Raw genomic sequence first — 14,574 nt, 5'->3', positions numbered from 1 at the left:
TTGCTGCTGTGCCACTGCAACTTATTATTTTAAAAAAATATTATTTTTTATTTTTTAGGTGGACACAATATCTTTATTTTATATTTATGTGGTGCTGAGGATCAAACCCAGTGCCTCACATGTGCTAGGCAAGAGCTTTATCACTGAGCCACAAATTAGTTGCTGCAACTTATTTTTAAAATGGACCTTTCTTTCTCTTTCTCTTTTTTCTGCTCCTCCCTAATCTCTCCCCCTCCCTAATCTCAGGGGAAATAGGATTACCCCATTCCTGCTGATGGGTAGATAAACCTTCTTCTCCTTTTTCTCTAAATAAATAAATAAATAAATAAATAAAGGAACCAGTTTTAAAAATGAAGAAAAAAATGTGGTACACACACACACACAGTGGAGTTTAAATCATAAAGAAGGATGGAATTATGGCATTTGCTGCTAAATGAATGGAACTGGAGAATATCATGCTAAATGACATAAGCCAGATTCACAAACTTAAGGGTTGAATGTTTCCTCTCAGATATCATAAAGATCAGATATCATAAAGATACAAGGAAGATCAGTGGAATAAAAGGAAATTGAAAGGGAGAGGAGAGAAAATGTGAAATGAATTTGACAAAATTATGCTACTTTCATGTATAAATACAGTGAATTTCACCTTTGTGTGTATACATAAAGCACCACTCAAAAATAGACAAGTAAACAAGTGAAAGGAAGACCAGAAAAATAGAGGAAAGAGAATGGAGGGAGGGAGGAGGAGAGGCGGGAAAGGGGAAGATACCTTGGATTGAAATGGAGTAAATCTAATTTTGATTTTTATCATAATAAGCCCAACTATTATTTGTAACTATAATGCATTAATTAAAAAAGTGTGACTATATAAAAATGGCAACACTTTGGAGAATAACTTAGTATAGCAGTCCTGCTTATCTGCTATCTCACTTTTTTAAAAATACTTTTTTTAGTTGTAGATGGACACAGTACTTGTATTCATTTTTAGGTGGTGCTGAGGATTGAACCCAGTGCCCCACACATTCCAGGCAAGTGCTCTACCACTAAGTCAAAACCTCAGCCCCTGCTATTTCACTTTCTACCAATTTGTCGGCCATGTTCAACCAAGTTCCAAAATATTAAATGGAAAGTTCTAAAAATAAATCGTTCATAAGTTTTAAATTATACACTATTCTGTATAGCTTGGTGATTTCTCATGTGGTCCTACTTTATCCTGTACAGGAGGTGACCCATCCTTTTGGACAGCATATCTACACTGCATATGCTATCTGTTAGTATTCTTGGTCATGGCATTGGGGCATTGCAATGCTTGTGTTCAAGTAACTCTTATTACAAAGGAACTTAATGCTACATCATACTACTTTTGTTCCTCTCATCATGTTGGTACTATATCATCTTACATCATCACAGAAAGAAGGATATGGATATAATATAATGTTATCTTGTGTGAGAGAGAATATATTTATACATATTTTATTATTGTATATTATAATTCTATTTTATTATTAGTTATTGTTAATAACTCAGTGTCCTAATTTATAAACTGAACTTTATCATGTTATGAGTGTATAGGAAAAACATAGTATATGTAGCAATCAGTACTAACTGGTTTCAAGCATCCACTGGCTAGGGAGGTTTTGAACATATCCCCTGTAGACAAGGGGAGATTGCAGTATGTGAATAAATACACTGTTTGTGGTACAACAGCCCCTGCTAAAAGAAAAGAGGTTTTTGTTTCTATACTTTCTCTTTCTTTTCCAACAGATGTTATTTCCTTCTATATTTTCCCTCATGTAATCTCTTAATTTTTACTGAAAAATGACCAAGTAAGTGGTAGCAAGAGTCTAGGACCAGATCATGAGTACAAGAAGATTAATTTAGAACAATTAATTTAAAAGATGAAAGAAGTATAAACTTGACTGAAGTTATTCTGCAATTTTACAGGATTTTAGTTTGGCTCCTTCCATGGTGAAAATTGTCAACATAGGCATCTGATTTAAAAGGAATATGGGAGGGGTCCTACCTTTAAAATTGATTTAGGAAAAACCATCAAGTTATATAGTAGACTCCCTGAGGTACCAGTCTTGATTTTGCATATCCAGAGTTTTAAAGTTTTCCAGAGTACAATTTTGAGAGGATCAAGTGGTAGTAAAGTGTGGCAGCCCGAGCAAATATCAAGGTTAGCTGCCGGAGTACTCATTTTCTGAATGCCATTGCAGTTCAGCCTTCAAACCCAGAGAATGATGACTCTTAAAGCACCATGTGTTTATTTACCATTTACACTGTAGACTACTTACAAACTCAGAAAAGGAAAATCAAATGGTTATTTCAATAAACACAGAAAAGCAGCTAACAAAACAGTATCACCCATTTATGAGAAAATTTCTCAGTGAACTATTAATAGAAGCAAGCTTCCTTAACCTGATACGGAGCATTGACTAAGAACCTACAGCTAACATTATACTTAACACATTGTACATTATCCTTGAATGCTTTTCCCCCTGAGATGAAGGACAGGTAAGGCAAGTTCCTATGATTTCTGTTTAAGGGTCTTATACAGAGAAATAAGTCTAGAAAAAGAAATAAAATGCATAAAAATTGGAAAACAAGAAGTGAAACTACATGTACTGCAGATGACATGATCATGTATGTAGAAAGTGTTAAAAGAATCTATTTTAAAAAAATATTTATTTTTTAGTTATAGGTGGACACAATGTCTTTATTTTACTTTATGTGGTGCTAAGGATCGAACCCAGTACCTCACTCATGCTAGGTGAGCACTCTACCTCTGGAACCACAACTCCAGCCCAAAGAATGTATTTTTTGCATCTGTTAGAACTATTGAATGAGTGTAGTATGTTGGGGAAGATTTTAAGATGACCTCAAGTGACCATTGCCCTTGTAGAATGTCCTACCCTTATGTGTAGTGGAACCTGTGAATATGATGGGATATCCCATAATCAAGCTGCATTACTTGACAAAGGGATTTTGTGGGTGTAATTAAGGTTATTTTGAGTTAGCCAAATGGTAGATGACCCACACAGACCTGACCTCTCAGGAGCCCTTTATATCTAGGGTTAGAGATCAGAAATGGAGAAAATTAAAGTTAAAGAAAATTAAATGCCATGCTGCTAAGAAAATAGTCCCTGAATGTACTGGATTGGTTTGGGAGAAATCTTGGAACAGTCATTTTCTGTGAATGCAGAGTAGAAGCACAAGTCTGGGGGGCTTGCCATGAACTCTGGCCATTTGGTGAAGACATATTTCTGTGCTAATAAAACAGTTTAAATTTTAAAACTTAACTTACGTATGGGATTTCCCTTTTCTATATGTGGACTTGGTATAGGGCTTTAGCACAACCAGCTTGCTGCATGCCCTAACAGTGGGTTAGCTCAGAATGCCAGTTTGCCAAGGGAGAGCCCCATAGTCCTATTAACCTTGGAGAGAAATGTAAAGCCAGTTGGGTGGCAGGAAAGCCAGAGTACATTGTTCTTGATAGGAAAGTCCCAAGAATTCTTTTTGCCGATAAGGAAAAGGACTAGGCCTAAATTGCTAGGAAACATCTGGTCTGAAAACTAGGAATAACTTGCTGATATGGGACATTTTAGTGTTTCCAGGCAAAGTAGTGATACTGCTCTGATGGAGAAAGCATCCTTTTTCTGGTTATAATATAGACTCAGATCCCTTTAAGCCCCCTTTAATACATAGCAAAATTAGCAATAAGGTAGGTATGCAAACTAAAATTGTTCAGTATTCCTTGTCTCTTTTCCTTTGACAATTTCAGGACTTCATTTCCACTTTCTAGGTTAAGACTGATTAAAAAAAAAAAAAAAGAAGAAGAAGAAGCCAAAGAAGTGTTTTCTGGCAAATGTATTTTGCATTTTTTTTCCTGAAGTGATTTCATGACCTGATACTTACATTGTAAGCTGAATATCTTACATAAATGTATGACTGGGTAGTTTTATGAAGTCTGCACTTTTTCTCTCCTCTTCTTCATATAGCTCAGTCCCAGTTCCAGAATGAAGAAGCTGCCTCAGGGTCGCCCTGTGCCTCCTCTTGGACCTGAGACAAGAGTTTCTGTGGTCTGGGTAGAACGCTATGATGATATAGGTATTGTATAAGGACGTTGTCCATAAATAAAATAACAGAATGACAGTGACCTGCCAAATGTCTGAAGGAAGTGGGAGCAGAGGCATGTTGTAGTGGCCAAGAGCAGGGATTAGAATCCAGCAAGCCTGGGTTTGTGTCTCATCTCCACTGCTTAGTTGCATTAACTTTGAGATTGATCATCTGTAAAATGGAGATAATCATGCCACTTATTTCACAGTTGTAAAGATTCTATGAGACTAGTTGATAGAAAACTTTTAACTATTCCTATTTGTATCAGAGTTAATGTCCCAATCTTCCCAGGACCTCTGGAGAAGGGAAGGGGAAGGATTTCATACACAATATTTCCATGTGCTCTGTCTAGTTTTAATATAAAGGTTAATTTGTCTTTAAGTGTCCTACTACGGATGTTTTTTTGTTGTTTTTATGTAAGCAACATGAGAGCGTTAGAAATGCATACTTACCTTAGAATCCCAGAGTTTGTGGGAAACTACAGTAGTTGCTTTCCAGCCAAACCCTCACAGACCATGGATCATGTTCTGAAAATCCTTCACTTTAGATGAACTTAACTGAAGTATTTCTTGAGGGAGGGTTTTTTTTTTTTTTTTCTTCCATCTAGGGGAATCATTAGGATTACATAGGAGAGCATGGTCTGTATATTTGTTGTCTGCCTGTGTAAAGAGATTAGAAAATTGGATTTCTTATTGTTTGGGGAAAATGAGAGGGATATTAATTTTAATGTTATTATTTCTTTGCAGAAAATTTTCCTCTTTCAGATCTGATGACAGAGATCAGTACTGGTGTGGAAACTACTGCAAATAGTAGCACTTCTCTGAGGTACTTTTTTTTTTTTATTTGCTTGAAGCTTATCAGCATGTCTGTTTTTTATGTCAGTTGTAGCTTAATAAAGAAGGAATTATAGGGCCTGGAGTTATAGCTCAGCAGTAGAGTGCTTGCTTTGTACGTGAGGCACTGCATTGGATTCCCAGCACCACATTAAATAAGCAAATAAAATAAAGGTCCATCAACAACTAAAAAGAGATTTTTTTTAAAGAAGGAATATAAAACAAAAAGATTAAAGGCAAAAAATAAAAATAAAGAATCAAAAGTTTGTACATACATGCACAAGGTTATCAAATTTGTGAGAATTTTTAAAAAATACTTTATTGAGGTATGAATGATACATAAAAAGTTGTACACATTTTAAATTTAAGTAAACAATTCAGTATAGTTAACTTTAGCCACTGTATTGTACAGTTGATTTCTAGGACTTATTTATCCTGCATGATGGAAACGTTTTACCATTTCATTAATATCCCTGTTCCCTCTCTCTCCATCCCCATTCTACTCTCTGCTTTTATTGATTTGATTATTTTAGATTCATCATGTAAGTGGTGTCATGTAAAATTTGTCTTTTGATTGGCTGGTTTATTTCACTTGGCATAATGTTCTCCAGATTCATCCAAGTTACTATAACTGGCAGAATTTCTTTCTTTTTAAAGCTGAAAAATATTCTGTTGTATATATATGTGGTATATTCTTAATCCATTCATCTCTTGAGGACATCCAACATGCTTCCATGTCTTGGCTGTTGTGAATAATGGTGCAATGAACATGCAAGTGCAAATAAACCGCTTTGAGGTCCTCTTATATATCCAGAAGCAGGATTGCTGGTTCACATGGTAGTTCTGTTTTTAATTTTTTGAGGAATTGCCTTAATGATTTCCATAGTGGCTGCATTAATTTACATTCCCATTAATAGTGTACACGGATTCCTTATTCCCTATATCATCACCACACTTAGCCTTATTTATTTGTTCTTTTAAATGGTCATTCTAACTGGTATGAAGTGATATTTCATTGTGGTTTTAATTTGAGTTTCCCTGATAATCAGTGATGTTGAGCACTGAATTTTTAAATAATATAATTAATTCCTGTTTTACATTTGCCTATAGTAAAAGGAAAAATGGAAAAGAGGCAGCAATTAAGTATTAATGAAGGGGCTGGGGTTACAGAGCACTTGCCCAGCATGGTTGAGGACTTGGGTTTGATCCTCAGCACCGCATAAAAACAAATAAATAAAATAAAGGTTAAATTCTTAAAGTATTAATGAAGACTGTGTTAATAATTAAGACAGAAATGATGGAGTTAAATTGGAAAAATAATCATTCTGGATAATAGCAGTTAAAATATCCTAATCTAATGAGCTATTTAACGGGAAAGTATTTTGAAGTAAAATGTAATACTAATTTTGTTATTATGTTAAAATTTCTGTCTTACCTGCCCATTTACAAAAAGAATAAGAAGAGAATATGATTTTAAGATAATAACGTGTTGTTTGATCTTTATAACTTTCAAGACATTTTGCTTGTTGGTTTTTGGTTTACAACTCCAAGTTATAATTATCATCCCTGTTTTACCAGTAGGATAAAATATGCCCACAGAGGTAATTCCTCAGCCCCATGCACTCAGTAAATGCAGAAGAAGGGATCCAAACCCAGGCTTTCCCTCAGTTGCTAATCTCATCTCTACATCACAGAGCTGTCCCCAAACTTAGTATTTTAACTTCAGTTCCTTCTGTTTACATCATCTGATACTAATTGCATGTAAGATGAACTTATTCTAACATTGTTAGATTATTATTGAAGAAAATCTGTAGATGTTTGTTCATTTGTTTGTTTGTGGTATTGGAAATTAAACCCAGGGGTACTCTATGCTTGAACTACATCCCCAACCCTTTTTATTTTTTATTTTGAGACAGGGTCCCAGTGAGACAGTTGCTTGTTCTGGTCTCTAACTTGGCAATCCTCTCTCACCTTCCCAAGTAGTTTATTTTAACACTATCATTTAATTTTTTTTTCTAAAAAAGGAAGTCATTCTTAAAAGTTTCATGATTTTCATGTTGAAGTAATCTTTTTTTTTTATTGATTATTTAAGGCATTACATAGTTCATGATATATCATCTTTCATACATTTGACTCAAATTGTGTTTTGAACTCCCATTTTCACCCCAAATACAGATTGCAGAATCACATCTGTTACATATTCACATTTTTACATAATGCCATATTAGTGACTGTTGTATTCTGCTACCTTTCCTATCCCCTACTATCCCCCCTCCCCTCCCCTCCCCTCCCATCTTCCCTCTCTACCTCCCCTGCTGTTGTTCAATTCTCTCCCTCTTTTTCCTTCCCCCTTGCCCCTCATAACCTCTTATAATTTTATGTATCATTGAAGGTCTCCTACCATTTCCATGTGCTTTCCCTTCTCTCCCCGTTTCTCTCCCCCCATTCGTCTTTGTTTACTGTAGTCTTTTCCTCATGCTCTTCCTTCCTGTTCTGTTCTTAGTTGTTCTCATTATATCAAAGCAGACATTTGGCATTTGTTTTTAAAGCATGCAATGGAGGAAGGATAGCATCTTCAACAAATGGTGCTGGGAAAATTGGAAATCCATATGCAACAAATTGAAGTAATCTTAAACAAATTACAGATTTCATAACATTCTAAATATATCAGTATGTATTCCTTAAAAACACTTTTCAGATAGCTAATGATAACATTATCCCAATATAAGTTAATAATACTCACATTTCTCCACATTCCCTAAAAATTTCTTTACAACTGGTTTATTCAATTCAGAATTCATTCCACGACTATGCATCTGGTGTTAACTCCTTCCATCTCTTTTACTCTGAAACAACCTCCTTTTTATTCTTCATGATGGTGATTTCCTGAAGAGACTATGGGATAGTTGTCATAAGGATGGCATTTCTGTAGCTAGTTGGAAGTAGACCTTTAACTGACTTATACTGTTTTGTGGTTTTAATCTTTTTAGGTCAAAAGTTTTAATAAGGGGCTGGGGACGTGGCTCGGGCAGTAGCGTGCTCTCCTGGCATGCATGCGGCCTGGGTTCGATCCTCAGCACCACATACAAACAAAGATGTTGTGTCTGTCGAAAACTAAAAAATAAATAAATAAATAAATAAATAAATTCTCTCTCTCTTAAAAAAAAAAGTTGTAATAAGATATGGCTGTAAAATTTGTATTTTATTGGTAGATTAGCAAAGTTTAGAATTCAGTTTGAGGACAGAATTACTCTAGTATTTATTATTTTTTAAATGTTTTGAAAAATTAACTCAGTATTTCTTTTGCTAAACTCACTTTGCCTCTTTTTTTTTTTTTTTGGTTGTTCACAACATTACAAAGCTCTTGACATATCATATTTCATACATTAGATTGAAGTGGGTTATGAACCCCCATTTTTACCCCAAATGCAGATTGCAGAATCACGTTGGTTACACATCCACAATTTTACATAATGCCCTATTAGTCACTTTGCCTCTATAGAAAGAAAATGTGTTATAAAGAAAAAAGCCACCAGCTTAGAGCATCACATAATAACATGAGTACCTCCAGATGGGTTGGCCTATCCATGATGTGTGATATGTGACTTACTCGTTCAGAGGTGCAGTTGCTGACCTTAGCATCTGCCAGTCAGTCAGTGGCTCTAACAGTTTTGGCCCTGCCAAGATGTGGCCATTTATCACCTCAGCTGAAGAGGCCACTTGCCACCAGTTCAGACTGATGACCCTCCCAACCTCTTCTCTTGACTTCCAGAATTTCCACACTGAGCTTCAGCTGTTCCTCATTTGCTCTGAGGTATATCCTCCACTGTGCTGGAATTCCCTGCACTCTGGCAAGTACATTATGTTCCCTACAAAAGGGAGAGCTAAGTAGAAGTCCCATAGCTTGCTGCTGGATTCGCAGCTTCCTACAATAGATTCTTGGCTTTTCTATCTTGTCTCCCCAGTGGTTTTCTAAGCATTCTTCTCAACCTTTGTTGACATAAAAAGCCTGACTCCAGAAATGAGCACTTAGAGCTAAGTGTTATGGATACAGCAATATGGCCTCCCAGAAAGAGGATTGTCAGCAACAGCATAGGAGATGCGGGCTGTTCTGATGCTATATATGGGGGACTTTAGTTCTTATGTGTCTGAGCTGAAAAGACTTTTCTTTTCTTAAGATCTACAAATCTTGAAAAAGAAGTTCCAGTTATCTTCATACACCCTTTAAACACTGGATTGTTCCGGATAAAAATCCAAGGAGCCACTGGAAAATTTAACATGGTCATCCCTCTTGTGGATGGGATGATAGTCAGCCGGCGAGCACTCGGTAAGGTCTTCATGTGCGTTGAAGGACTGAGGTTTCATTCCTTCGTTCTTTTAAAACTTTTTTGGGTACTGGGGATCGAAGTCAGGGGCACTCAACCACTGAGCCACATCTGCAGCCCTATTTTGTATTTTATTTAGAGACAAGGTCTCACTGAGTTGCTTAGCGCCTTATCATTGCTAAGGCTGGCTTTGAACTCTCAATCCTCCTGTCTCAGCCTCCAGAGCCGCTGGGATTACAAGTATGCACCATCATACCCAGCTCTTTTAACACTTTTATAAACCAAAAAGTAGTAAAAATAAGGAAAAGATACTATTACTTTCTAGAGTCTATATGTAGAAAATGCTACTGTTCTTGTTAAAAAGGAAGCACATTTTATTCTGTTTTAAACTGTCTTTAGTAAGTACAAATGGGACTTCACAAACTTTGAATATTAGTCAAGGAAGATATCTGTTTGCAAGCCAGGGCAGGAAATGGATTGTCAAACCAGATTTTGATTCTGCGTTCCCTCCTCATTGTCATTCTTGTGCGGGTTTGTTCTTAGTGCTGTGCCTGTCTCTCTGGGATGGGAAGTTACGCGAATGGAATGAGGTAGTGAGGAGGAGGGACAGGTCCTCTGAGAGGTCACCTGACAACTGGCTGTTGACAATTATTTTAACCTCTGTTTTCAAGGCTTTCTGGTGAGGCAGACTGTAATAAACATTTGTAGAAGAAAGAGACTGGAAAGTGACTCCTACAGCCCACCACATGTCCGTCGGAAACAGAAAATCACCGACATCGTCAACAAGTATCGAAACAAGCAGTTGGAGCCAGAGTTTTATACTTCACTTTTCCAGGAGGTTGGACTCAAGAGCTGCAGTTCTTAGACCACTGTCTGTCTAGGACAGTTGAACTCCAGTGTGGGGACTGTAATATCAAAGCAAGACAGTTTGATAGGTGATCACTGTAAAAATAAACAAATCACTCCCCAAGAGCTTGCTGTTTAATCACCGGAATAGAAGAAACACATTGTAAACCCATTGGATAGAAGACTTTTGGCTTTCTAGTGAAATGGGCTCCCAGACACAATCATATTCCTGCTGGTAATGACGATAAACATTTTAGCCATAAACTTTCTTTTAAAAGTGACAATTTTAGTTAAATATAAGCCTTTTGAGGAGAAAGGTTTTTAATGCATCTCAGTTAAACACATGTATTGGTAGTATCAGCAAATTTGCAAATTAGAAGTTGAAGATAGTTTTATACCTCACTTTTTAGGAGGTTGTATTCAAAATCAAAATCTGTCTCACAATCTTCCAGGACACTTACAGGCTTGTGCTGACAGAATGGAGGAGAAGGAAAGGAGTCTCAGCCTTCTGCTCACTTATAGGTCCATTTGTCATCCAACTGTCAAACTGACAAAAAGAAAAGAACATAAATGTCTTTGGCTCAGAAAAGAAGTCTGACATTAACATATTCCATATTTTCTCTCCATATTTAAACAAGCTGCCATGCTCATCACTACACAGATCTATCTGAAGGCCTTAGTTCCTGAGTGGACAGATTACAATGGAGGCTCAGCCTTGTCCTCTAATGGAGATACTAATGAAGTTTGTGGGGTTTCAAAGCTGTCAGACAGCAGTGATGCCTCTACTCTCCATTATTTGTGTCCAGCTTGGCGACAAAATAACAGCTTAAATATTTGTGATTCTTGATTACATATCAAGAAATATAAATTCACAGCAGGGTTGAAAATTATTTAGTTTCATCCATTATCTCTTATTTCAGGACCAAGCAGCAAACCGTAATAGTTGATGAAGGATTCTCATTTGGGGTCAGGAAGTAGCCTCTTAATGCTACTACTTCAGGTCTCTTCTGGAAAGCTCGTGGATTGCATCATGATTGGCAAATGTTAGTGGCTACCTTCTTGGGCAGATGCTGTTAAAAATGGCTGTCTTGCTGTCAGGACTTTGCAGCTAAAGGCCCAGCAAATCCCTGCCAGGGTATTGGAAATATTTCTGTTAACTCGCTGCTACTTTTCTGCCAGGGATAAAACTTTGGAGGTGGCCAAACCCAGATGCAGACCATCCTTACAAGGATTCCTGTTATAGTGCTATAGTATATACCATTCATTTCTCCTTTTTTCGTGTGTGCTTTCTTCTTTAGCAAGATTATTTTGTATGAAGAAAAATAAGTGACATTTGAAGTACAAAGAATAGTGATCAGAGTTGTTCAAGGATATTTTTCCACTTGCACTCTAATGTTATTAGGTTCTGTAGGTCAGGGCTACACTGGCCTGTTTGGCTTGGTGTTTCAGTCATTTTCTTAGAGGGTCAGGGGTAGTGTAGGACCTAATTCCTTGCCAGACAGCTATCCCAGAAGTATGCATTTTGCCACCTCTGAGCAAGAAATGTGGGCATAGCAGCTCTTGGTCACAAGTTGGCCACACCCTTTTCTTCCTTTTTGTAAGCTCAGGTAAAGTTACCCTTCCCCGCCTACTTCTATTACTCTAGTTTCTATTCAGGGTATAATATTATTTAATAATTGGTTTTCTTTTTGAGCTGGGCAATAAGTTGATGTTTCCAGATGTTATGGGAGGAGGGGAGGAATGTGTGATAATGATTTAGTGATTTATACTCTAAAAATGATTTAGTAGCTCCAGCAAGAATAAGGTAAGGCTTAATAACTTTAAAGGAAATATCAGATTGATATTTCATGGGAAAATGATCCCTTGTTCTGGTTGAAGTGAACAAAGAAGGCCATAAATGAGTGTGTAACTTAGAACATTCCAGAGGTTAAAAATAACTGCTGTTGATGTACTTCCTCAGTGATTCTTCAGATAAATCTTTTACTTTTGTCATAGTTTAAATGTCAGAACAATATACAGTATGTGTGTGTTGAGGATGGACTTGCCGATTCTTAAGATAGCTCTAGTTTCTGGCCACTCTTTAGAATTCTAATGATTTTGGCAAGTGAATACATTTTGCAGTCTGGGAGACTTGGTGGTCCCCCAGGGAAGGAGTTGTGACCTTCCCCCCACCGGGGTATACAGAGCCAACATGCTGTCTGATCCACATACCTCACCAAGTGCTGGTTCCTTCTGCTCAAAATTTCATCTGTCTAAAAAGGGAGTGTGGTATGAACCCTTGGACCTTTCACTAGTATGACTTGGGATTCATGGTCACTAAGGTCACCCAATTGCCTGTATTAAAAATCACTTTGAGCCGGGCGTGGTGATGCACACCTGTAATCCCAGCAACTTGGGAGGTTGAGACAGGAGGATCACGAGTTCAAAGCCAGCCTTGGCAAAGGTGAGGTACTAAGCAACTCGGTGAGATCCTGTCTCTAAAGTACAAAATAGGGCTGGGGATGTGTGTGTGGCTCAGTAGTCGAGTGCCCCTGAGTTCAATCCCTGGTTACCCCCCAAAAAAAAAATCACTTTGAGTAGAATATTGCCAGAGGAACATATTTAATACCTGGTAATAATCTTTAGTAGTCCACTTTGGCTACATGTGCTGGGGGTGGATGCATGTGGCATTCTGGGAAGAAGAAAGCACTGCTCAAGAGACAAGTGAGTCACTCCTCATGCTCCCTTCTGAAGTTTCAGGAAGGTGGGGGCTTTGCTCCTCTTTGGGAGCATTAAGGACAAAGGAGGGGTCTTACCTTTCTAACCCTTTCCATGTCTAGCCACCTCTCCCTTTCATCCAGGGCTTTCTCCTAAGACCCTTTCCTGTCCTTTGGAATAATACAAGGCAAGAGCTGTTCCCCTCCCTAGCCACACACACACACTCGTGTTTTCCTTGGCTTCCAGGTCCTCTTTTTCAAGACAGTCCTTCTCTGCTCTCATTTATGTATACAAAATACCTATGCCGTTGGCCAGTAATGTCCGTTGCCCACCGGTTGTGTGCGCAAGGTGTTCATGAACAGTTCCTTCTTACATGTGCTGGGGAAGCATTTGTCAGGCTCTGCAGACTGATTTCTAGAGACAGTCTTTGAGAGTATTTATTTCTGTTGAAAAGTAGAGCTTCACCTAAAGCGAGAGTCGGTCTTTTGCAAAGACCTGTTTTTTGGTAGATGTTGACATAAATACTGGACACTCCTGCTGGTGATAATTCTCATTCAGCATTGTAAGACCCATTCAGATTATAGCTTCCTAAAAAGATTGATGTGTATGTTTACACAAACTGATATTGGAGCCAGCTGGTCTGCTTCAGGGCTCCCAACATCCTCTTCCTGAGGTGGAGAGATTGGAGGGATCCTTTGGATGGTGTGGAGTCAGACCATGGTCTCTCAGCAGCTAACAAAGCCATGCACTGTGTGGTGTTCTTCTCAGAATATTGACCCTTGTTCTTCAGACACTTTTCATTTTTTAATGGTGAGGGAAAAAGGTGTAATTTGGGATTCCACAGTGCCTTGCATATAGTAGGCGCCCAATAAATATTTGTTGAAGCAAACCAAGTTTCCCAAGTCCTTGTCTCCTGCAGTGACCAAGACATCTTTTTCTGAAGGGCTTGGCAGTCGTGGCTAAAAACTAAGCAGTATCATTATTTGCTTGAAACCATATATACTATTTGTATGAATTTCGGTATGTTGCCAAGACATGATCTTTTTCTTATTGTATTTTCTGTAAATACTTCTGGCACTGAACTGTAAAGTAAAGGCGAGATGTAAATATAAAGGTGTACCTGTGTCCCCTCGCCTCCTGTGTTTGATCTTCGTCAGCTAGGGAAGAAGGTCTAGAGGTCTGTTTGTATTTATGCCGATCTTTGTCCAGAAGAAATCCATGGAATACTGAATGTAATACATTTAGTTAATTAAATTTTAAGGAGATTCTTATCTAATAACTGTGTGTGCTTTTGGTTACAGGCTGGGGTCTTGTGTAATTTTACTCTTTCCAGGGGGTCTGCTTGTCTTTGATAGCCCTTCATAATTTAGATGTGTGGACTTTCAACCTTGGTTTAAGTAGAGTTTTGTGAATGACTCAGATTAGTTTTAAAAGAAAAGCACTTGGCTGTCTATGATGGAAGTGTCTTCTATTGCTGAGAGGCCAGGATTTGCTGAAGGTGGATGTCTCTTAGTCCTGGGATATTCTACTTGCAGAAAAATCTGGGCAATCTGGAAATAGGGAAGACACAGAAGGTCTTCCCCTGCCCCCATTTCTCCTTCACACAGGGTTGGCTGCAGGGTTCCATGAGGTCAGATTAGTGCCTCATTGTCTAGATCTCACCATTAGAGGCTTATGGTACATTCCTCTGGCCATAGCTGCCCCAACAGCACAGATTCCCCAAGCTGCCCTGCTCTGCCCTCCTACCACAG

At 37.9% G+C, this 14,574-nt stretch overlaps 1 protein-coding gene across 10 annotated transcripts in view; it reads left to right on the top strand.

The window, feature by feature from the left end:
- The window catches only part of RALGAPB (Ral GTPase activating protein non-catalytic subunit beta), a 108,314-nt gene extending 94,212 nt beyond the window's left edge, over positions 1 to 14,102 (top strand). For all 10 annotated transcript variants that reach the window (XM_081293113.1, XM_081293112.1, XM_081293116.1 and 7 more), the window contains 4 exons: positions 4,005 to 4,113; positions 4,869 to 4,947; positions 9,134 to 9,282; positions 9,952 to 14,102. In XM_081293113.1, the coding sequence (XP_081149239.1) occupies positions 4,005 to 4,113; positions 4,869 to 4,947; positions 9,134 to 9,282; positions 9,952 to 10,145 (531 nt within the window). In that variant the 3' untranslated portion in view covers positions 10,146 to 14,102. The remainder of the gene's footprint in view (positions 1 to 4,004; positions 4,114 to 4,868; positions 4,948 to 9,133; positions 9,283 to 9,951) is intronic.
- Positions 14,103 to 14,574: the final 472 nt, after the last annotated feature.

This window comes from Spermophilus citellus, assembly GCF_964194105.1.
Source record: "Spermophilus citellus genome assembly, chromosome: 4".
Lineage (NCBI taxonomy): Eukaryota > Metazoa > Chordata > Mammalia > Rodentia > Sciuridae > Spermophilus > Spermophilus citellus.
The sequence above is the reverse complement of the archived record's forward strand: the minus strand, read 5'-3'. Positions and strand labels throughout refer to the sequence as shown.